Consider the following 21138-nt stretch of genomic DNA (forward strand, 5'->3'; position numbering starts at 1 on the left):
CGCGTGGATGCCCTCTCGTTCCCGTTTGTGCGCCTCTTCCACCTCCTGCCAGCTCAAATCTACATGCATGTCTCTCTCTCTCTCTCTGCATGTGCATGTGTGAGTGTGCGTGTTTCCCTCTACTTTTGGAATACAAGTTGGAACGTGGGGAAAAAGCTAAAGTCCCAAACGCAAGCCCTACCTGTGCGCTATACACCCGCCCCCCTGACTGACGACGAGACATGTGCATGCACATGCACATGCACATGCACATGCGCATGTGCATGTGCATGTGCATGTTATCCCAAAACACGACAAAAAACTCCCCAAAAAGCGCCACTCGAATCTCGAAACTCCAGTCTCCACACACAGCAGTCTCTGCCGGGACGCGGGAGGCTCTCTCAGGTCTCTAGAGCCTCGCCTTTGCGGCGCACGCTCGCTCGAAGCCTCCCTGCGCCGAGAAGCGCGCCTCGACCGCCCGTGCGAACGCGCGGAGCGGGCAGAGCTCCAAACCAGGGCTGCACCCTGGCAGAGGCTGCGGCACGCCGTTGAAGAGCGCGCGCACCACCTGTTCACAGCTGCACCGTGAAGAGACGCTGCTCACGCCACGGTGCGCCGTCGACGAGAGCGCGCGCAAACCAGCGCGGGCGACCGCCCCTCGTCGCGCCTCACCGGCGCCCACACCTCAAACACCACCCGCGACGCGTACGGCGGCCATCCGCACCGCTCACTCTCGCCGGTGGCGTCGAGGGCGGCCAGGAGCTGCGCTACCACTGTGTCGTGCCCCGACAGCAGCGTCAGCCTCGCCCCGCTCCCCTCCGCCGCCGCCTGCGCCCGACATGGCCCGAGATGGACCGAGGTGGCCCGAGGTGGCCCGAGGCGACCCGAGATTGCCCGAGATTGCCCGAGATTGTCCGCCCCCCGCCTGCAGACGGCTCGTGATCTCGAGCAGCAGTGGGTGCATCGCCAACCGCGACGCCTCCCGCCCGCCCGCCCGCCCGCCGTACCTTGCGCAGTAGGCGCTGTCTCCCGAGATGACCCGAGATGACCCGAGATGACCCGAGATGACCCGAGATGACCCGAGATGACCCGAGATGACCCGAGATGACCCGAGATGACCCGAGATCGCCCGAGATGACCCTAGATCGCCCGAGATCACCCGAGATTCACCCGAGCTCTTGCCCGAGATCGCCCGAGATGACCGAGATGACCCGAAATTGCCGCACCGCGCGCAGTAGGCGCTGTCTCCCATCAGGCGGAAGGAGGCCGCCAGGGCCGCACTCACGCATCCGCCCTGCGCCGAGCAAGGGGGGGAGGAGAGGTGAAGGCGAGGGAGAGGGGAAGGGGGGGGACACACACACACAACGGTCGGTGTGCGTGTGTGAGTACAGAAAAGAAACACGGCGCGCCTGCGAGCAAGGCCGCGGCATCCCGTGGCACGAGAGCGAGTGAAGCGCGTCGGCGACGTGAGTCGGCGGCATCGCCCGCGCCTCCTCCCCGAGTAAGCCTCCAAGTTCGTCCCTCGCGCCGTCGTCCCCCCGCCACGCCGCCTGCTGAGCAACACGTCGAGATTGGCCGAGATCAGCCCAGGTTAGCCGAGGCTGCCCCACCACGCCGCCTGCTGAGCCCGCGCCATGCTGCCTGCCAGGGCGCATGCGCCCTGCCGCTCCGTCTCGCCACCGCCGTCCTCGCTGCCGACCTTGGAGGAGGAGGCGAGGCCGACGCCGTGCATCACCTCCGCCGCCTCGTCCGCGCGCTGAGGGCGAGGGCACAGCCCGTCCGTCAGCCTCTCTCCCCACTCCCCTGCGCTAGGCGCTGCGGCGCCTTGGGAGTCCCGAGTCCTGACCGCGTATGCCGTGTGCGTCGGCGGCGGGCTCTGGGCGTGGAGGGGCAAGCGAGTGTGTGTCGGGAGAGAGAGGGGTGTGGTGGACAGCTGGCGGTGGAGGGAGGACCACCGTGTGTATGCGCGTCGGCGGAGCGAGTGGAGGGCGGAGGGTCGGCGGCAGGAGGCCGTAGAGGAAGGCTGCCGCCGACCTGTTCACAGCTTGCGCCGTGAAGAGGCGCCGTGTCACAGAGTCGGAAGCAGAGAGCTGCCGCTCACATCTGAGTGCGCGTGTAGTCGGTGGAGCGCACATACACACCGACGCGCGAGCTGTTGGCGCGCCTCGATCCCGAGATCAGCCGAGATCAGCCGAGATCAGCCGAGATTCCCCAGTGTGGGTGTCGGCGCGCCTCTCCGCCGCAGCCTGTCGGAGCAGTGGCGCAAAGGAGCGGCCGAGGTGCCTTGGAGCAGCGTGGGAGTGATTAGTGCGGTACACTCGGCGGCGGGGGCTGGCATAGCAATTTTCGGACCCAACAGCGTGTCATTCGGTGTGAGGCTCGTGCACTGCTGTCCGGACGCATCGGGCATCTGTCAACGGCGTGCCTGCCGAGCGCCACGTGCTGCGCAAAGCCGCGCGGCGTGAGCTGGCCGGGAGCGCAGTCGCCGTGCCGGCCGGGAAGCGTCTTTGGCAGCAGAGGGCGGTAGAAAGGGCTGCCGTCCAGGCCGACCACCGCCACCTGCGCCGCTGCCTGCTTCTGCTCGCTACCGACCGGCCGGCACATCCAGCGAGCAGTCGTGTTCGTGTTGGGAAGCGAGTGGATCGACGAGCGGTCGCCGTGCCGAATCGTGACGAGCACGCCGACGAGCTTCAGGCCGTCTGCTGTGACCTTGCCCTCCGAACCCTGAGGCGGAGCTCCGCAGTACGCCTCGAGGGCTGCCGAGCCGCCGGGACTGGTCGCGAGGACGAAACGCCGCTGCTCCCGCAGGAGCAGCAGAGCGGTGCACGCGAAGGCCAGCAGCAGCGCGAGCGTGCGTTGCATGAGACGATGTGTGCGATACGACGGCCGAGTGTGCGCGCGCAGCTTGTTTCTTTTTTACAAAGTTGTTTAAAGGAGAGCCCGCGAGTCAGAGAAAAGAAAAATCCGCCCCAAGCTGCACGCGAACACGGCTCGGGTCGAGGACGACAGCAACGTGCAGGATGAAGTTGCTCTCGATCAACGCTCTCACGCTATGCACTCGTGAGCGCCCATCTGCTAGCACACGTGCCGGCACCCCGGCACACCATATGTCGGTGTCTGCTAGGAGTATCAACACTGCTCTCGTGCCGCGGGGACGCGTCAAGCCCGCCCTGCCTCAGGCGACATGCGGAGGAGCTGCGGCTTCTACTCCAAACTCGGGCTGACGGCGACGTTTGGCGGGCCAGACGCCGAATTCACAACCTTCTCGGCCGAAGCACCCGTCACGGCGGCGACGAATCGGCTGCACGTCAACCTTGTCCACGCGCCTGCCTACCTCCCGCCTCCGCCGCAGCGGGGCGTGCCTGGAGGATGGGGCAGGGCCGTCATCTTTGTGGACGACGTGGATAGTCTGCAGGCACGGCTCGTGGCGGCCGGCTTGGACGCGCCCTGTCCACGCGACGCTCCGTGGGGAGAGCGCTGCTTCCACGTGAAGGACCCGGATGGGCACGAGCTCTCGTTTGCGACGCCCGACTACGCGCACCCGCGCTGGGACCCGGCGACGCAGAGGGACGAGAGCGCGCTGACGGGCGCGCTGGACGAGCTGCTGGGAGCCGAGCAAGCTGGCGAGCGCTGAGAGGTGTGTTTTCGTATCTCATTATCTCTCTGTGTGTGAGAGGGAGTTGTCGCGGTTTATGTGTACATACGGCTCAGAGGTTGCTACATTCCATATTGTGTCAGTCTTGCTGCGGTAACTGTGAGAGCTTCCGCCGCCGGCGGGGCGAGGCGAGGTAGAGAACGCCAGACAACGCGCACTCTGCACAGTCTGGCGCATAGCGGTCTGAGGGTTAGGTATTGGTTTCTGGAGCCTCGAGTGCTTTTACGCTTTTGATCGGGTCAGGGGAGAGTGCGACTTTTACCACTTTGGTCGTCTCGGAGCGCCCAACTTTTAGCATGTTTCAAAAATTTCTTCGGCGCTGCGCGCCGGGTGCAGCAAGTACTAACTAGCTATCGTCCCGCAACGGCAAGTAGTTCCCGCACACTATGGCTAAAAAAATGCTGCCGCTCGCCCCTCGAAAGCGCCCGCCGGTGTGTGTCCAAACATGTAGCGCTACAAGTTTGTGACACATAAGGACGCATCCTCCCACAACACTTCACCCGCTGGCTTGGTTGCAGCTGCCGACCATCTGCCGGCTTGGGGGGGCTAGTGGCATTCGCCGGAGAGTAGAATGTCCAAAATTTTCGCGCGCCTGCGGCGGCGCGACTTTTACCATTTTGCCCCGGGCGGGCCCACTTTTGTCGTTTTGCCCCAAATCTACGGCTAGCCGTGCTTTTAGCGTTTTGACCCAAATCGGCCGAACTTTTAGGATACCCTCAGACTATGGTCTGGCGCGAGACCGAGAGACCAAATTCGGCATTCCTTCCCATTCATCCGCTTTCGGTTAGTGCATGGCAAAGTTTCTCCTTGAGCTGGTTCCGTTCCTGAGGGCGCGGTGTTAGGCCCTCGACTCTCGGCTTTGACCACTAGCAGGGGTGGGCGCCACAGAGTAGGTACGTGTCGAAACACCACTCTAGTCTACGGGCAAAGTGCGCCGCCCACCTGCTGACTGCTCGCCGTTGCCGCTTGCACTAGCGCCGCGTCGACCACCGCGTCGGATGCGGCTGTCAATTCGGAGACCAGAAAGATGCCACGGCCGAACGAGAGCTCTTGACCTTTAGACAACGAGAGTCCCACTCTCGCAGTCATCCGCCAGTTCGGAGTGTGGGCTCGTAGAAGGCAGTTTGAGCGCTTCGGAACGCTAGGGCGGGTGCGAGTGGCACCTATACGAGCCCATAGCGCCGCGGCGCCAAGCCGGGCTCCGATGGCCTGAGCGGGAGAAGAGAGAGAGGGGGGGGCAAGTCGCCCTTGGGACGACGATTGGGGGCAGGGAAGGAGCGTACACCCTCACCTTGCACAGATCAGCCGTCGTCGCCGAGTCACTCGCCGTCGCCATTCTGTCCAGCCCGAAGGAGTCGCAGCACCTGATGGCGTTGGTTGCGCCCATTCCGAGTGGCTTTTGGGCCTTCAGAGGCGTTCGGTTCCGGGGTGGGGCACATCGTAGAAAAGAGAGGAGCTGCGTCGATGCCACGGCGCCTTCTCCTATTCGTCCACCATGGCATCGGTGTGCAGCTCTCCTCTCGCCCACTGCGTCGAGAGAGGCTCCTCCTCGTCTCTCTTCTGGATGGAACGCCACACGAAGCCTTCGCGCCGTCTCGCTCCGGTGTGAGGCTATCTCCTGGCCGCCACGTCCGCGGGAGGCCCCGCCGCTTGACCGTGCCCCAGTCGGCCTGCGTCTGCGCCGCCTTGTTCGCATGATAGCTGCGTAACCTCGCCCTGTAGAAGCTTGCAAAGGCTGCACCGCCGAGGGCGAGGGTGGAGCCGTTCCCGAGAGCCACGCTCGTGGCGTCACGCTTTGCAGCAATCGAGGCGGAGACGAGCTCGAGCGTTTGGGTCCAGCCCTGGGGGAGTTTATAGATTGATCGATGAGTAGGCTTCCATCCGCAAGCTGCGAATCTCAGGCTGCAGTCTGCTAAGCTTGCAGGCACGCCTGCTCGTGTACCCTCAAGGAGACGATGGCTGCGGACTCAAGCTCCGCCGCAATGGCGTAATTGAGCCCATCTTCGACCTATGATGAAAGAGCCAGGTGCAGCAAAGTGCCTGCCATCGTCGACGGCTAGCGTTCTGCGCGCCACCTGCAACTCTGCCGACAAGACTCTCGTCACGTTGCCCGCCTCGGTCAGCTGGTCGCAGGCGCGCGAGCGACCACCGTTTCCGGCGCACGCCACGCGCCTAAGAGCACCAAGGGAGAAGAGAGCGATGTGGTGGGGCTTGGACAACTTACCTGCGGCAACATGGCCTCGTGATTTAGTGACATTGTGCAAGAGTGGGAGCGCGTCTCCTCGCGATCGTGCGTCTGCCCTCACGATGCTCTGCCCTCACTCACGGGTGGAGCCGTGGGACCAGAGCTACGGCTGTGGTAGAGCACCGAGGTCGTGGAGTATGCTCCAAGTGGAAGATTGCACGGCGGCGGCAGTCGCACGCACCGCCTTCCGTTCCGCATTGTCGCTGCGATAAACGCTCGTCTGAATGCCGGGCTGCCGCATCACAATGATCGCTGGCAGCGTGTGAGTGAGCGTCATTATTTGTGACTCCACTCACCACGCAGGTGGTCTTAAAGTGTATGTGCTTTGATCGATGGTGAAGTCTAGCCGCGAAACGCGTTTCCGAAACCCACGCTGCACCTGCGGGGCTGTTGAAGGCTTGCGTCCTGCAATGTACGCAATGTACTCTCTCTCTCTCTCTCTCTCTCTCTCTCTCTCTCTCTCTCTCTCTCTCTCTCTCTCTCTCTCTCTCTCTCTCTCTCTCTCTCTCTCTCTCTCTCTCTCTCTCTCTCTCTCTCTCTCTTTCTCGCGCGCGGTTGTTGGCACTAAGAAAGAGCACACAGAGGGAAAGCCTCACTCGGCCGGCAGGGTGACCACCAACCATCCAACGAGACGCTGCATGCCCGCCGCTGCGCCGACCGACGGCTAGCTAGCTGGGGCGGGCGGGGCAGACCACCACCCATTTTATTCTTTGTCTCAAGGAAGGCGTGTGCAGCGTGCAGGTGGGCACGAAAAAAAAAACAAAGACGACCTTGACAGGGATCGAACCTGCACGCCCAGAGGGCACAAGCTTAGCAAGCCGGCGCGTATACCAATTTCGCCACAAGGTCATTTGTTTGAGGGGCTCCAATGAATGCCTGTTTGGTTGCTGACCCTCTCCCTCGCACACGACTTATATTCAGCCCTCGCGCACCGTGCCCCGTACACTTGTGGCGGCTTCCGCTGCCTGGGTCCCGTGGTTTGGCCTTCCTTCGGACACGACCTGGACTCAACCGGTGGACGTCCCCCTCCTGCTCCTCCGCCTTCGCGATGAGGAATTCCACGACGCCCGGCGAGAACGGCGCGCTCGAGCACTCCGACGCCGGCTCCCCGCTCGTCGCCCTCTTCTTCAAGCTCGTCCGCTCGCTGCCCGACGACTCTCTCGCCTCGCTGACCGCCGCCGTGCCCGCCGAGCCCGCCGAGCTCGCCGATCTGACGGTGCTCGCCTTCCAGACCCGCGCGACACGCGGTATGGGCAAGGGCGAGAAGGACCTCTTCTACAAGCTGCTCGCCGCCCTCCCCGTCGAGGCTGCGATGGCGACGCTCCACCTCGTGCCGCACTTTGGCTACTGGAAGGACTACCTGCTCATGCAGGGCGTCGCTGGGATCGACGCGGCGGTCAAGGACAAGGCGCTGTCGCTCCTCGCCGACCAGCTGCTCAAGGACGCGGCCGAGATCGAGGCGGCCGAGAAGGAGGCGCGCACCCCGAACCTCACCCTGGCCGGCAAGTACGCGCCCCGCGAGGGCTCCGCCTTTGACGGCCTCGCCAAGCGGCTCTCCAGATGCCTGTTTGGGAGCAAGAACGACGCGGCGTCGGCGCGCAAGTACCGCAAGCTCGTCGCCGCCCTCAACCGCGCCCTCCTCACCACCGAGGTGCTGATGGCGGCCAACCGCTGGTCGGAGATTGAGTTCGCGCGGCGCTCGTCCCTCTGCCTGCAGCGGTCGCGCAAGGCCTTCCTCAACGAGGCGCTCAAGGGCACGCTGATGGCGGCGCAGGAGGAGACGGGCAACCGCCACCCCGAGGACGAGCAGCGGGTGACGGCGCGGCGCAACCTGCGCAAGGCCCTCCTCGATAAGGGCGCCAAGGCCGTCAAGGGCAAGCAGCTGTATCCGCACGAGATCGCGCAAAAGTGCATGCGCGGCGGCCGTACCGAGCTGTCGACCCTCGAGGCGGACCTGATGCACGCGCAGTGGGAGGCGATGCGCGAGGGCGTCAAGGAGGCGATGGCGGCCGCGGCAAATGCGCGCGAGGCGGCGGTCGCCGAGGCGGCGGGGGAGGGTGCGCCGCTCGAGGCGGTGGCGGCGCTGCGGGCGGCGCTGCCCAAGCCGGTCGACCTCGGCAAGCTCGTGCCGCTGGTCGACGTGTCTGCGTCGATGACGGGGACGCCGATGGAGGCGGCCATCGGCCTCGGCCTGGTGGTTGCCGAGCTGTCCCACCCCGCCTTCCGCAACCGCGCCATCACCTTCGAGTCGAGCCCTCGTTGGGTGAACCTCGACGGCGCAGGCAAGGTGGCGTCCAAGGTGCGGGCGCTGCAGGGTGCCAGCTGGGGCGGCTCGACCGACTTTGAGTCGGCGTGCGAGCTGATCCTGGGCTGCGCGGAGAGCGCCCGCCTCAAGCCGGACGAGGTGCCCGACCTGATCGTCTTTTCCGACATGCAGTTCAACGAGGCGAGGGGCGCGCACAGCTGCATGTACGGCCGCTCCGGGCGCGTCGCGTCGTGGGAGACCCACCACGAGCGGCTGACGCGGCGGTTCGCCGAGGTGGGGCGTGCGGTGTGCGGCGAGCCGTACGCCGCGCCGCGCATCATCTATTGGAACTTGCGCGGGAACACGGTGGGCTTCCCGGCGCAGGCCGACGCGCCCAACACGCAGCTGCTCTCCGGCTTCTCGCCGTCGCTCCTCAAGCTGGTCCTGGCGGGCAAGGACCTGGTGGGCGACGAGAAGCAGGTGCGGCTGCCCGACGGCACGGTCACGGTGGTGCGCGAGGGGCCGACGCCGGAGGAGACGGTGCGCGCCGCCCTCGACGACCCCGCCTTTGACGCGGTGCGGCTGGCGCTGGCGGGCGTGCAGGAGGGGCCGCTCGCGGGCTACTCGTTTGAGAAGGACGACGCGGTCGTGGTGGCGGACGCGCCGATGGCGGAGGAGTTTGAGTTGGAGAGTGAGTGTTAGCTTTGTTTGTGATGCCACACCACGGCACGCCATCTTAGAGATCTTTGCTCGGATTACTTTTCCCTCGAAGACATACTAGTTTTTTTGTTGGTGTTCCGGTGCCTCTACAAAACTATCCGAGATCACATGGAGCTGACCACAGGGTTTGCGGCGATCACTGTCCTACCAGCGGGCACAGAGTGGGGCCGCGGACACCCGTGAATGACCTTAATTCCAAGACGTCCGACCTATCCCACGCTCTCTCGCGTTTTTGCGTGAACGTGGGACTCAGCGTTGCATGTCTGACTAACTAGTCGATCTCTGTCTGTCTCCTCGTTCTCGAACACTGTCCGTGCGTGTGATGAACTCAACCTCTCACCAGCACGCAGCGCCATGGAGGTATTTTCTTCTCAATAACAAGGTCTGTGAAGAGGTCGGCAGCCCGAGCGCCGTCGACCGCACCGACTACGGCACAGCCTCCGGCAGCGCCCGGGGCTTCGCCCAGCACCACTCGCAACAGCTCTCACACACCGCCGTCTGTGGCGACGCGCAGAAACATCAACAACGTTGCTCGCAACATGTCGCTCACTCATTCATGACCGGTCTCCAATGTTCCACCCCCCTGCGCGCGCGGGCCTTCTTAGGCCCGCGGGTAGTCTCACCCCATCCCCAGGGCCTCCAGGGCTCGCACCTCATACAACCTCTCATACACCAGAAGAATGTTAGTGTTCGTAGACCAGCGCGCAGCGCCATGGCACGCATTTTCTTCTCAATAACAGGTCTGTGAAAGACCAGCGTGAGAGAGATTTTTAGCAATACCAAACAAATCTAACACTCACACGTCATTTGGGGCCTGGAGCCCTGTTCACGCGCGCGCGAGACGTGCAGACAGGGTTGCCAGGTGTGCGACGGGGTTGTGCGTTTCTGTGAAAGACCAGCGCGCAGCGCCATAGGCGTGACTGTCTCTGTGCGATTTCGGGCCCGGGGTTGTGCGTTCACATGCATGTGAACCCCAGGGCCTCCAGGGCTCGCACCTCAAACCTCTCACAGACCAGCGCACAGCGCCATAGGACGTATTTTCTTCTCAATAACAAGGCTGTGAACAGCGTGTTGCGTGACTGTCTCTGTGCGATTTCGGGCCCGGGGTTGTGTGTTTACTGCCCGGGGTTGTGCGTTTACGTGAAGAGCGTTTTTGTGTGAACAGCGTGTGTAAACCGGCGGCCCCTTTTTGGCCGACCTTAGTTGTCCGTCGCGGTTTGTGCTCGCGCACCCCACGAGCTCGAATCGCCGACCACATGATCCTCGCCGACAAGCAGGACCTGCAGCGGCAGCTCACGCTCTCGCTCCTCCGCATCGACGAGAAGGAGCTCGAGTACTTTACGCAGAACTGCTTCGCGATGGGGACGCAGGCAGCGCTGTTCGCGCTCTTTGGCTTTGATAAGATGGTCGAGGCGCGGTCCGACGTGACGGGCAGCTCCATGGGCGGAGAGACGGCGTTCCAAATCAAGATGGCGTGGATCACGTTCAACGCGTTAAACATGGTCGCCGGCCTCGCCGCTGTTGTAAAGGCGACGCAGATGTCCATTCGGATCCCCGGGCTCGCGCTCCGTGGGCCCGAGGGCTCGATGGCGCGCGCCGTGCAAGTGATGCGGACAGAGTACTGGCGGCTGCACGCGTACTTTATGTTGTCCCTCGTGGCCCTGCACGTCACCACGGCCATCTACTCGCACATCCTCTTTGAGGGCGACGCCCACCTCACGATCCCCACCGCCCTGATCGTCACCGCCACGCTCGTCTACCTCCTCTACGACTACCTCAAACTCAAGGAGAAGGTCCGCGCGCCGTGCCGCGAGGGGCGGGCGCTGCGGCGACGCAACCGGGGGGGAGGAGAAGGAGGGCCGGGGAGAAGTCGGACCGCCTCCCCCTCGGCACGGGCGGCGCCGAGCGGCCCGCCATCGATGGCGGCACTGCGACTGCGCGCGCTGCGGGCGCAAGGCGCGGCGCGCGGCGAGCGAGGCGCCGCCTCACCCTCTGGCAGATGACCCAGCGCCAGGGGGTAACCCGCAGCGATAAGCATAAGAGGGGGGCGCGAGCGAGCGAGCGGAGACACGACCGGAGAGCCGAGAGAGAGTCAAATAGTTGCGCACCACTGATTCGAACTATCAAAACATGGTCCCACATGCCCCGCCAATATGAACTTCAAGTCTCCGCGGACATGCTGATGCTCGGTGTGATTCGTGAAGAGAGCAAGAAAGCGAGGAGCGCCAGGAGCGAGACCGAGACCGCTCTCTACAGGAGCGCGCCGCGAGCGCTTGGAGCCTACGGATAGCGCTTTTCGGATTCGCCTCAATTTGCTCAAACCCTGCCCGGATCGAGGCCGGCGCGGGGCGCTTGACCCACCAACGCCATTACACACACTCCATCGCAGCTGAAATCGACACACACAAGGAGCCAAACAGCTGCCCGCTCCGGCGTCGAGCGCGCCGGCAGCGCGCCGCGAGGGGCGGCGGCGCTCTTGCGCACGCGCTCTCGCACACGCGCCGCGCGCCCACGCGGCCCTCACGCACTGCTGCGGCCCTGCCCTTGATCCTCTGCCGCCGGGGAAGCGCCGCCGCGGCCTCCCTCCTTCGCGCCGCCCCGGCCGCCCCTCGACCGCCCTCCAGCGCGCTGCGGCTGCGGCGCTTGCGCCGCCGCAGCTGCGACGCCCTCTGCCGCAGACGCAGGCGGCGGCGCCGCCGGCGCGTCCGCCGCGCCGCCCACCCCACCGCCGCCGCCTCCGCGTCCGCTGCCCCGTCCGCCCCGTCCCTTGCCGCCGCCTCCGCGCCCTCCCTTGCCCTTGCCTCCTCCCGACTCGCGACTCGGCGCCTCGCTGTTCCCCTCCTCGGCGGCGTGCCTGGTGTACGACCCGGGGGGCTGAGGGCGGGGCATGCAGCACCTGTGCGGTGTATCCGGAGCACAGCGTGCATACAAGGGCTGCGAGGAGCGGAATGCGGCAGCTGAACACGTGTGTACGCCAGCGCCAGTCGGGAGACAGATCCGTCCTCTCCCCGCTTCTAAGGGCGCGCCCGTTGGCGTGCTGCTCTGGCGGGGGCCCGCGAGCCGCGTCGCCGTTGCGCGCCTCGGGCTTCCCCTTGCCGCTGCCACGAGGCTTCGCCGCCGCCCCTCCGCCCGCGTCCCCGTCCGCCGCCGCCGCCTTCGCAGCGGCGCGGGGCGCGGCGCCGTTGGCTTGAGCGGCGCTGTTGCCGTTGGCGGTGCCGTTGGCAGCCTCGCGCGCCGCCGACTCTCTGCCGCCCTTACCTCCGCCCTTGCCGCCGCGGCCCCTGCTCTCGCCGCCGCCACGGCCGCCGCGGCCTTTCCCGCGCGCCGACTGGGCGGCGGGCTCGTCGTCCTCCTGCAGGGAGACGCCGCGGGTCATATCTCGGGTGACCTCGGCCGATTCCAGGTCCTCTCGGGTGATCTGGAGCGATCTCGAGCGATCTGGGAGCATCTCGTCCTCCTCCTGCAGCGTGATGCCGCGCAGCTCGCGCCGCAGCCGCTCCGACTCCCTCGCCTCGTGCTCGAACTCGGAGAGGTACTGGAGGTGCGTGTCCATGTAGGCGAGGGCCGAGTCGACGGCCGTGCGCGTGCCGACGAGCACGACCTGAAGCAAGCAGGAGCTGGTGAGCCAGGGGGGGAAGGACGGCGGTCAAGAAGCGCGAGCCGACGAGGGCGACCTGGCCCGCAGCCTTGTCGATCGAGAGGCGCGTCACCTGAAGGAAGGCTCCGAGAAGGCTGAGTGCGCGAGCACGGCGCAGCCTTGTCTCTCTAGCGACGGGCGGTGCGGCGCCTGCGTCTTCTCCTGCAGCTCCTTGAAGGTTCGGCCGCCCTTCCCTATCAGCCAGCCGATCTGCTCCTGCTCGACGGGCGGAGGAAAGACGTCGGTTGGAGGGAGCGAGCGAGAGAGAGGGGGGGGGGGAGAGAGAGAGAGGGGGGGGGGAGAGACTGCGTGTGTGCGCGTGTGTTGACCGCTCCTGCTCGACGGGCACGCGGCGCGAGACGAACTCGAGCAGCTCGCGCGCCGCCTCGATCGACTCCTGCGACGGCCCGACGATCACCACGCGCGGGCCATCCGGGTCCACCTCAACCTTGTCGACGCCGGCCGCCTACTCTCGCGCAATCTCGCGGTGAGCTTCGGGGCCATCTCGGTGCCCCCCTGCGCGGGCCTCGTCGGCCGCCTTTTGCGCGCTGCGCACCGTCGCGCCGCCCTTGCCGACGACGAGCCCGATCAGCTCCTTGTCGACGGGGAACTCGAGCCGGAAGGACGAAATCAGCCGCTCGCGCTCGTGCTGCAGCTTGGCGGAGAGCTGCTCGCGCTCCGAGTGCACGCGCGCCATGTCGCCGACGTGCTTGCCGTGCAGCTCGATCAGCATCTTGGCGGTCGCGCACGCCTTCTCCGCGCCGAGCAGCTTGATCTGGTGCACGTCGCGGTCCACCTCGAACGCGAGCACCTTCGACTTGGAGACCACGTCCGAGACGACGCGCTGCTCGTTTGCCTTGCGGCGGAGAAACACAACAGCGGTCAGCCCGCCGCCCCGTCGCCTCGCACCGCCCCTGGACGCCGAGATGAGCCGAGATGAGCCGAGATGAGCCGAGAGGGGCCGAGAGCCGCTCGTTCGCCTTGAACCACTCGTGGACGCGCGAGTCGGTGAGCTGGAAGACCTGCTTGTTAGGGTTAGGGTTAGGGTTAGGGTTAAGGTTAGGGTTAGAGTCGGTTCGCTGGAAGACCTGCTTGACGAACGGCGGTCGCGAGCGCGCCGGCGCCACCCTCGAGTATGCGGGCCGGAAGTGTGGCCACTCGACTATCTCCTCGCCACCGCCGCTGCCGAGGAAGACGGCGACGGTGTAGCCTCCCTTGACCGACTTGACCTTGGCCTCGAACCAGACCTCCTCCGCCCCCGCCTTGCGAACCTCGATGATCGAGTCCTGCGGCGGAGGCGAGCAGGAGTGCGCTGCGAGAAGGGTGTGCGAGAAGGCTGCGCCCCCCCCCCCCCCCCCTTGCTACAGGGGCTCTGGAGGCTATGACCCTGCCCTGAACCGTCTCGGAGCCCTTTACTCGCAGGAGCTGCAGAGGCTCCTCCCGTGGGCTCCGCCTCTCCTCGTGGGCCGGTATGAGCCGAAGCGGTACTCGTGCAGCGAGAGCACGGGGCGACCTCGCCACAAGCCGGCTCACGAACCCACTCTCGGTGGGGCGCATGTGCTAGGAGGCAGCGTGCGTGCGCGGCTTTTCAAGGCGCGAGGAGGCGCGCACCGGTTGCGGGATAAACTCGGTGCACGGCGGCGCCGCCTCTCTGACTCGCTGCCAGTCGACCCACTGATCGCCACCGCCCAGGTCGATGAGGTACTTTGACTGACGGATGTCCTTGAGCGTGCCCGGCGTGTAGGACAGCGCCTTGTCGTCGACCACCTCGACCACGGGCGCGCGCTGCGACTTTGCTGGCATGGAGGCGCTGCGGGCGGAGGAGGGGCGTGTCAAGGGCCGGGCGCGGGGTGCGGCGAGCGAGCGGCGCGGGGCGAGGAGGAGGGGGCGTGGCGGTTGGCGAGGGGCGAGGCGCCGCGCAAGCGCGAGGGAGCGAGCCTGCAAGCAAAACTCTCTCCGCTGCAGTGGTGGTCCGTGCGAACCAAAAATGAGAGAAGTATGGGTCTTGCACGCCCTGTGAGCGGGGCGGGGTGCGCACTGTGCCTCTGTGTTCGTGCGTCGCCCATCTCTCCTGGAGATGACTGCTCTATTCGTTTATGGGGATCGTTGTGAGGACACGGCCTCTCTCCTTACGCTGTTTGTTTGGCTGGCTGGCAAGGCAAGGAAGGTGACGCTCCTGGCCAGAGGCGCTGAGGGAGGGTGTAGAGGATGTAGGTGACGCTTCTCCAGAGCGTTCTACATCTCTACAGCTCTACAGCGCTCTACACTCTACATCCTCTACACCCTCCCTCAGCTCCTGGCGCCCCAGAGCCCCAGCCTCGTCCTCCGCCGCGGGCGGGGCGCACCAGCCAGCCACCACATGTCATCGTGCGCGGCGCAAACGCTCTAACACTCACACATCATTTGGGGCCTGGAGCCCCTGGAGACTGAAGTTTATGGTCGTTTAAAGTACGTTTGGGGGGGGGGGGGGGCAGCTTTGAGCGGTCGAATTCGTTTGGGGCGTTTGGAGGACCTGTTTTGGTTGTGGTTGGGGATCCTGCCGACGCACTGTAAATACGATGGATACCTCAGCGGGAGGGCAGCAGGGCACTCGCAGCAGGCGGGGCCGAATCCTGCAGCCGCCCTGTTCACGCGCGCGCGAGACGCTCTCAAACGCTCACTCCAGCGGGAGCTGCACGTGAATGGCACTGACAGATGCTCTCCTGAGGGAGGGTGTAGAGGATGTAGAGTGTACAGTTCCGGACGGGCATTAAGAACGCACAGGTTCTTCGCCCAGCCTCAGGTTCTTAGCTAAGTCGGCGGTCCGTCGGGGGCCGAGCCTCAGGTTCTTAACCGGGTGGATGGTTTTTTAAACCGTTTCGGCTTCGATTAAAAATCAATAAATGGGTCTTAAAACAGTTTGGAAGTTTGGAACAGTAAGTTCGCGCATGGCGTGACAAGAGAGTCATTCGCTGCCGTGAGCTGCCCCTGCGGCTGCGGCCGCGGGGGCAGGGGCGCCGGCTGCAGGCGTTGGCCCAGCCTCAGGTTCTTAGGGAGTTCTTAGGGATCCGGCCGAAATATGAGCCTCAGGTTCTTAACGTTAGAGGTTCTTAATGCCCGTCCGGAACTGTAGAGCGCTGTAGAGCTGTAGAGATGTAGAGCGCTCTGGAGCGCTGTAGAGCTGTAGAGCTCTACATCGGCTGCGTGACGAGGCGGGTGCGTTGTAGAGCGATGTAGAGCGCGATTTTGCTGTAGAGTTTGTTGTAGAGGCTCTACAGCCAAACCGCCGGGAAGGCAGTGACTCAAAGAGGTCGAGTCGCACTAATGGGGTGTCTCCGAGCTTACTGGAGCTCTGATGGACGGCCCTGACTATCCCTGACACACAGAGACGGTCACTCTGACGGCACACAACACCCTATAACTGCGTCATGACCAGCCTGCCATGCGTCGCCGGTGCCGCATTCGTCGCTGTGCTTCTTTAGCAGGCGGTGGACTATCGGCTGCGAGGACGGTCGCATTTGCGCGAGGCGAGGCGAGCATTCAGACGCGTTGCATGCGCCATGACTCGCGCCAGCGCGTGCGGGAGCTCCTGGCTGAGCGTTGAGTCCAGGCGAGTTGCGCTGGCCACGATCGCTACGCCAAGCCGAGCTGACGCGCCGAGGCGCCGGCCAGTCGCAGCCGTGAGGCATGCCACAGCAGCAGAGGCACCTCCCACCCATTGGGCGGGCAGACAGAAGGCCAGGGCAGCACTGGTAAGTGCAACGCGCCTCATGTCGGAGAGCGACCGTGCCTCGTTCGCCGCTTATGATGTAGAGTTTGTTGTAGAGATTTCACGTTGTAGAGCGCCTCTACATCGCTCTACAACGCACCCGCCTCGTCACGCGGTGGATGTAGAGCTCTACAGCTCTACAGCACTCTCCAGCTCTACAGCTCTACAGCGCTCTACACTCTACATCCTCTACACCCTCCCTCAGATGCTCTCCGGCGGAGGCGGACTACGAGTTTGCCCTCTGCTGTGGCGTCGGCTGTCCGCCTCCGCCGGAGAGCATCTGTCAGTGCCATTTGACTGTTCTACTTTACTAGCCCACGCCTTAATGGTGGGGTTGGGTGGGAGGGTGGGAGGGTGGGAGGGTGGGAGGGTGGGGGGAGGGGGGTCGCCGCGAGCGGACTCGGGCTTTGGGGACGCGCGTCGCTCGACGTCGCGTTCGCCCCGCCCGTCCTTTTGTCCGCTGCTATCCGCTCAGAGCAAGGCACTGGGCAATTGTCCGACACGGGCACGCCCTGAGCTTCCACCCGACGCTGGAGCATGGGATCCCGAAAGCGCCCAACGCGTCGTCCCATAGCAGCGCCCGCAGCGCTGGATGTGCATGTAGCCTCAGGCGCCATTCCGCAGTCCTCCCTTTCCATCGCCGGCGCCCTAATCATCCTCGCATTCCTGTGGCAAGTCCTGTCGCCGGATGAAGAGGTGGAAAGGTATCTGGTAATTACGTCAAGCGATGCCAAACCTCTCTACTCTGTAGAGGCGGCCCCTGCTGATCTCAACGTGTCGGAGTGCGCACGTACACTACTCCGCGAGCACCCCTCCGCAACGATGCACGGCGACGGCTCCGCCCGCGGTCTGGTCCTCAAGTTTAACTCGGAGGGGCGAGAGATCCTCCGGGGCCGCACCGATGCCAACCCCGCCGCAGCCCAGTGGGCGGCTTGCCTCGGGCCGGTTGTCGACTCGTTCGCGGACCCGTTGGCCAACGCGTGGGTGCTGAGCGTGCTCGAGTGCCAGAGCTCTCCGAGGCGGAGCCGGGTCGACTCTGTGCCGTGGCACATGGATACCGAGGCGGATTAAACTCGAACCCAGGATGTTGGTTTGGGTGTTGGGCAGCCAATAATGAGCGTTGCCGCGCGCTCTAGGTCGGCCTTCTCTCTCCGGATGCGCACGCGGCGCACTCGACGCACGTCCTCTATGTACGCGTGCCAGCGGCTATGGCTGGCGGGCAGTTGGAGCTTCGACGCGTCGACCTTGGTGGCGGCGACGTTGCGAAGGGCATCACCAGCGCGGAGGCTATGCGGTGTGAATGCGCAGCTATGCTAATTCCGACCCGGACGCTGAGATTTCTAGCACATTGTCCTCTCCTCTAGGCGTGTGGAAGCGCCACTCGAGGAAGCGGCTGTGGCGCCAAGGGAGGGCGACGTCGTCGTGTTTCGGGGTGACGCCTTTCATCGAGTCCGGCGGCACACGTCTCCCGCGGCGGCGGGCACCACAACATCTCGCATCAGCGTGGTGCTCGAGCAGTACCGCATACCAGCCTCGCGGTACAACCGCACACTCCGATGGGAGCGGTCCTCGTACGTGCGGCGAGTGTGATGTTCTTGGATAGGTATGAGTTGGCAGTAGCTAGAGCTGTTTAACATTTTAACTTTGGGCCTAACAGTTGCCCTAGTGTTGGCTGAAATCCTTAACGTTGTTCAAGTGTTCACCCCAGCCCATGCTGTTACTGTTTGTTACTGTTGTTACTGTTGTTCAGCGGCCAGCAAGCAGAAAATGGCAAAAAAACCGGGTAAACCCCGAAAATACATGTGGGATTTTCCGGGCGGTATTTTCGGGTGTATTACCCGCACTGGACGCTGGAGATCGTCGTGGGTCACTGCCAGGCCTTCCTTATTGTTGTTCAGCCGGCCTAACGTTAGCTACCCTACTGTTGTTGGGGAGCCCCACTGTTGTTCTGTTGTTACTGTTAACACTAGCAACACTGTTAAAATATAAAAACAGCTGAGCTCTCTCTCTAGCAGTAGAGAGCAAAGCCAAAGGCCAAAAGGGGGCCTTTACCATGTACCAAGGGGGCTGAAAACGCACGCGCACACACAGCAACACACCTGCTGCATGTGCATGCATGGTTTTGGGGATGCACAAGACCCGCAGCCGTCGCGTGGCTACACTCAGCCCTCACCATCTGCTCCCAGCGGCGGCGCAGCGGCCCACAAAGCTGCGAGTGCGGCCGCGGCAGTTGCGGCTGCGAGTGCGACTCTGCGAATCGACAGCGTGGCGCCGTCCGTCGCCGCAGCCGCCACGGGCGGCACCTCCCCGTCGCAGCCCTCCCCGTCGCACCCGCCCGCCGGGCGTGACGGGGCGGAGAAGGAGGAGAGCGGTGGTGGAGAGAGGGGGGCTGGAGCAGGAGAAGCGATGCGGGTTGGCGCCGGCGGCGCGGCGGCAGCGGTGGCTCGCGCGGTTCTGGCGGAGTTGGCGGCCACGTACAAATCCTCCATGTCGCCTGGCGAGAAGGATCCGGCCCGCCCGCCCTCGCCCTTGCCCGAGGCGTCCCCCTCCTCCCCTGCGCGCCGCCGCGACGCAAAGAAGCGCTCCTGCTGCCGGACGAGCTGGCCGCACGCGCCCGCGATGTCGTCCCCCATCGTGCGGCGGACCTACAGGGCAGTTCCGAGAAGCTTCAGCGAAAGTTCTCGCCCCGCGATGCGATCCCCCATCGAGCGGCGGACCATCGTGAGCACACCCGCGCCGCGCAGCGTCGCCATGAAGCGGCTCGTGTTGGCCTCCGTCGCCCTCCGGTACTCTGGCGTGGCGTCCGTCGGGTTGTACGGGATCAGATTCACCTGGGGAGAAGACGAGAGCTGTCAAGGCGGCCAGGTGGGCAGAGGGTCCCGGAGCAGGCCCGCCATCAGTTTGTGCGCGTGCGGCGAGAGCAGTGCCGCGAGCGCATCGGCGTCCTCCGCCGCGTCGTTGACGTCGCGCAGCATGATGTACTCTACCATCGCCACGCGCGAAGTTGGCGTGTGCGGTCGCGCCGCCGCCATGTGCGCCTCGAGCGCGCCTGCGGGGAGGCGTGTCGCGCCATGGGCGCCTCCCGGCAAGGCGGCGGATCTCGGCACGATCTCGGCGATGATCTCGGCGATGATCTCGGCGATGATCTCGGCGACTCGAGCGCGCCCATCAGGCGCGGGAGCGGGTAGGCGCGCGCGGCGGGCATGATTGCCTGAGGAGTGAGTGGACGATGCATCAACCCGTACTCTTCTTTCATAAGAGCAGTGCGCGCGGCGGCGGCGTGGTGGCGGCGGCGTGGGCGGCGAGAGCGGCGGAGGAGAGTGGCCGCGGCGTGGTTCGCCTCTCGCTTGTGCTGCGTCGGGGCGTGGAGCGAGAGCGCGAGTGAGACGCCGGGCAGGTCGGCGGCGAAGCTCCTACGACACTTTGCGAGACACTTGCGAGACACTTGCGAGACACTTGCGAGACGCCGCGCAGGTCGGCGGCGAAGCTCCTACGATCCTCGCGTGCTCGGAACCTCTCCCGCGTGTGTGTGCGCGTATCGCGTGTGGTGTGGTGCAGTGTGGTGCAATGTGGTGGCGTGTCACATGTGTGGTGGCAAGTGTGCGGTGCGGGGCTGGGGAGGCTCCTCATGCGAGGCACGACGCCGACAGTCGAGACGGTCACGCTGCTTGCGCGGAGGCCGAAGAGGCTGGCGTCGGTAAGCAGCCGCACGGCGGACGTCACCGCGCGGTAGTTGTTGAGCGGCTCGCCTGCAGGAAGGCTCCGAGAAGGCTCCGAGAAGGCTCCGAGCCAGCGCTTCGCGACGATGGAGCGGCTCGCTCGCCCATCCCCATAAACACCACGTTGCGCACGGGCGTCGGCCCCCCGGCGGCTTCTGTGGCCGTGCCTCGACGGCCGCCGCGTTTCCCCACCGCTGCCGCCCCTACTCCTCCTGCTGTCGCTGCTCCTGCTCCTGCTCCTTCGCTGCCCGCGCTGCCTCCGCCGCCGCCGCCGCCGCCACCGCCACCGCCATCGCCGCCGCCGCTGCCGCCGCCGCCTCCGCTGCCGCCTCCGCCGCTCGCACCGCTGAGGCCGAGCCGCCGGCCGTGGAGCAGCTGCTCGACGATCTCTCCCGCAGTCAGGTCGCCGACGATGCCCATCGTGCCGGTGGCGCAGAAAGTGCATCCCATCGCGCAGCCGACCTGCGACGAGACGCACGCGGTGGTCCGACCGCCGTGCCTCATCAGCACCGTCTCGACGCGCAGGCCGTCAGACAGCGCGACGGCCAGCTTGGTGGTGGCGCCGTCGGCCGAGTCCTCTCTCGCCTCGACGCGGGAGGACGAGACGGCGAAGCGCGCGCAGAGCAGCTTCCTGGCCGCCAGCGGCACGTTGCGCAGCAGCGCCTCCGACTCCCAGCGCGCGCCGACGTCCTCCCAGCTCTGCACCTCTGGGTGGCGGAGCAGCCAGCCGAGCAGCGGCCGGATGTGGATGGGCTTGAGACCGGAGGCTTCAAAGGCCGCACGCGCCACGTCGATGTCCCAGACGCTCGCCACGGGCGGCTGGCGGCGGCGAGAGGGCATGGCGAGACGGAAGAAATTCGACTCGCGGCCAATTTTATTTTTTGCTTGGGTGGCCAGTATGCTGAATTTCTGAAAAAACCTGACGAGCCCCTGCGGTGCCCCGACCTACCTACCTACCTACCTACCCTACTTATGGGAAACTAAAAAGAAATCAGTGGATGTGAACATGGGGTACTATACCAACTGAAGTGATGGCTGGTGGTACTCTCCTGCAACCACAGTCCTTCCTGTGACATGGCAGGCCACTCTCAAGCCCTACAAGCACCAGATCACCCAGACGGGGAGGGTTGACGTCCTGGTTTTCCGTCTTTTTTGTAAGGCGCGAAGAGAGGAAAACCCCGACGGGAGGG

General features: G+C 65.0%; 7 protein-coding genes across 7 annotated transcripts; 3 read left to right on the forward strand and 4 right to left on the reverse strand.

The window, feature by feature from the left end:
• Window positions 1-119: 119 nt before the first annotated feature.
• Window positions 120-2841, reverse strand: EMIHUDRAFT_224946 (hypothetical protein; the record flags this gene model as incomplete). Its single annotated transcript, XM_005790317.1, has 6 exons — window positions 120-177; window positions 414-547; window positions 619-807; window positions 1380-1500; window positions 1590-1782; window positions 2367-2841. The coding sequence occupies 6 exons, from the start codon at window positions 2839-2841 to the stop codon at window positions 120-122; spliced, it is 1170 nt and encodes a 389-aa protein (XP_005790374.1).
• Window positions 2842-3035: 194 nt separating this feature from the next.
• EMIHUDRAFT_361883 (hypothetical protein) lies at window positions 3036-3705 on the forward strand (the record flags this gene model as incomplete). Its single annotated transcript, XM_005790318.1, has 1 exon — window positions 3036-3705. A coding segment is annotated over one exon (422 nt), but the record flags the coding sequence as incomplete, so codon positions are not given.
• An 847-nt stretch (window positions 3706-4552) lies between these two features.
• On the reverse strand, window positions 4553-5891 carry EMIHUDRAFT_224948 (hypothetical protein; the record flags this gene model as incomplete). Its single annotated transcript, XM_005790319.1, has 7 exons — window positions 4553-4689; window positions 4804-4843; window positions 4926-5039; window positions 5290-5475; window positions 5577-5642; window positions 5710-5806; window positions 5869-5891. 7 exons carry the CDS (start codon window positions 5889-5891, stop codon window positions 4553-4555), a joined length of 663 nt encoding a protein of 220 aa, XP_005790376.1.
• Window positions 5892-6917: 1026 nt separating this feature from the next.
• On the forward strand, window positions 6918-8951 carry EMIHUDRAFT_440220 (hypothetical protein). Its single transcript, XM_005790320.1, has one exon. The coding sequence runs from the start codon at window positions 6928-6930 to the stop codon at window positions 8824-8826; it is 1899 nt and encodes a 632-aa protein (XP_005790377.1). The 5' UTR covers window positions 6918-6927; the 3' UTR covers window positions 8827-8951.
• Window positions 8952-11364: 2413 nt separating this feature from the next.
• On the reverse strand, window positions 11365-14284 carry EMIHUDRAFT_224951 (hypothetical protein; the record flags this gene model as incomplete). Its single annotated transcript, XM_005790321.1, has 8 exons — window positions 11365-11430; window positions 12233-12445; window positions 12519-12554; window positions 12593-12697; window positions 12831-12947; window positions 13038-13337; window positions 13570-13767; window positions 14093-14284. 8 exons carry the CDS (start codon window positions 14282-14284, stop codon window positions 11365-11367), a joined length of 1227 nt encoding a protein of 408 aa, XP_005790378.1.
• Window positions 14285-17051: 2767 nt separating this feature from the next.
• EMIHUDRAFT_224952 (hypothetical protein) lies at window positions 17052-17819 on the forward strand (the record flags this gene model as incomplete). Its single annotated transcript, XM_005790322.1, has 3 exons — window positions 17052-17258; window positions 17366-17523; window positions 17594-17819. 3 exons carry the CDS (start codon window positions 17052-17054, stop codon window positions 17817-17819), a joined length of 591 nt encoding a protein of 196 aa, XP_005790379.1.
• Window positions 17820-19572: 1753 nt separating this feature from the next.
• On the reverse strand, window positions 19573-20755 carry EMIHUDRAFT_53527 (hypothetical protein; the record flags this gene model as incomplete). The annotated part of the gene is made up of 3 exons (XM_005790323.1): window positions 19573-19662; window positions 19869-20011; window positions 20293-20755. Coding segments are annotated over 3 exons (696 nt in total), but the record flags the coding sequence as incomplete, so codon positions are not given.
• Between the last annotated feature and the right edge of the window lie 383 nt (window positions 20756-21138).

The sequence above is a fragment of the Emiliania huxleyi genome (genome assembly GCF_000372725.1).
Source record: "Emiliania huxleyi CCMP1516 chromosome Unknown EMIHUscaffold_120, whole genome shotgun sequence".
Lineage (NCBI taxonomy): Eukaryota > Haptophyta > Isochrysidales > Noelaerhabdaceae > Emiliania > Emiliania huxleyi.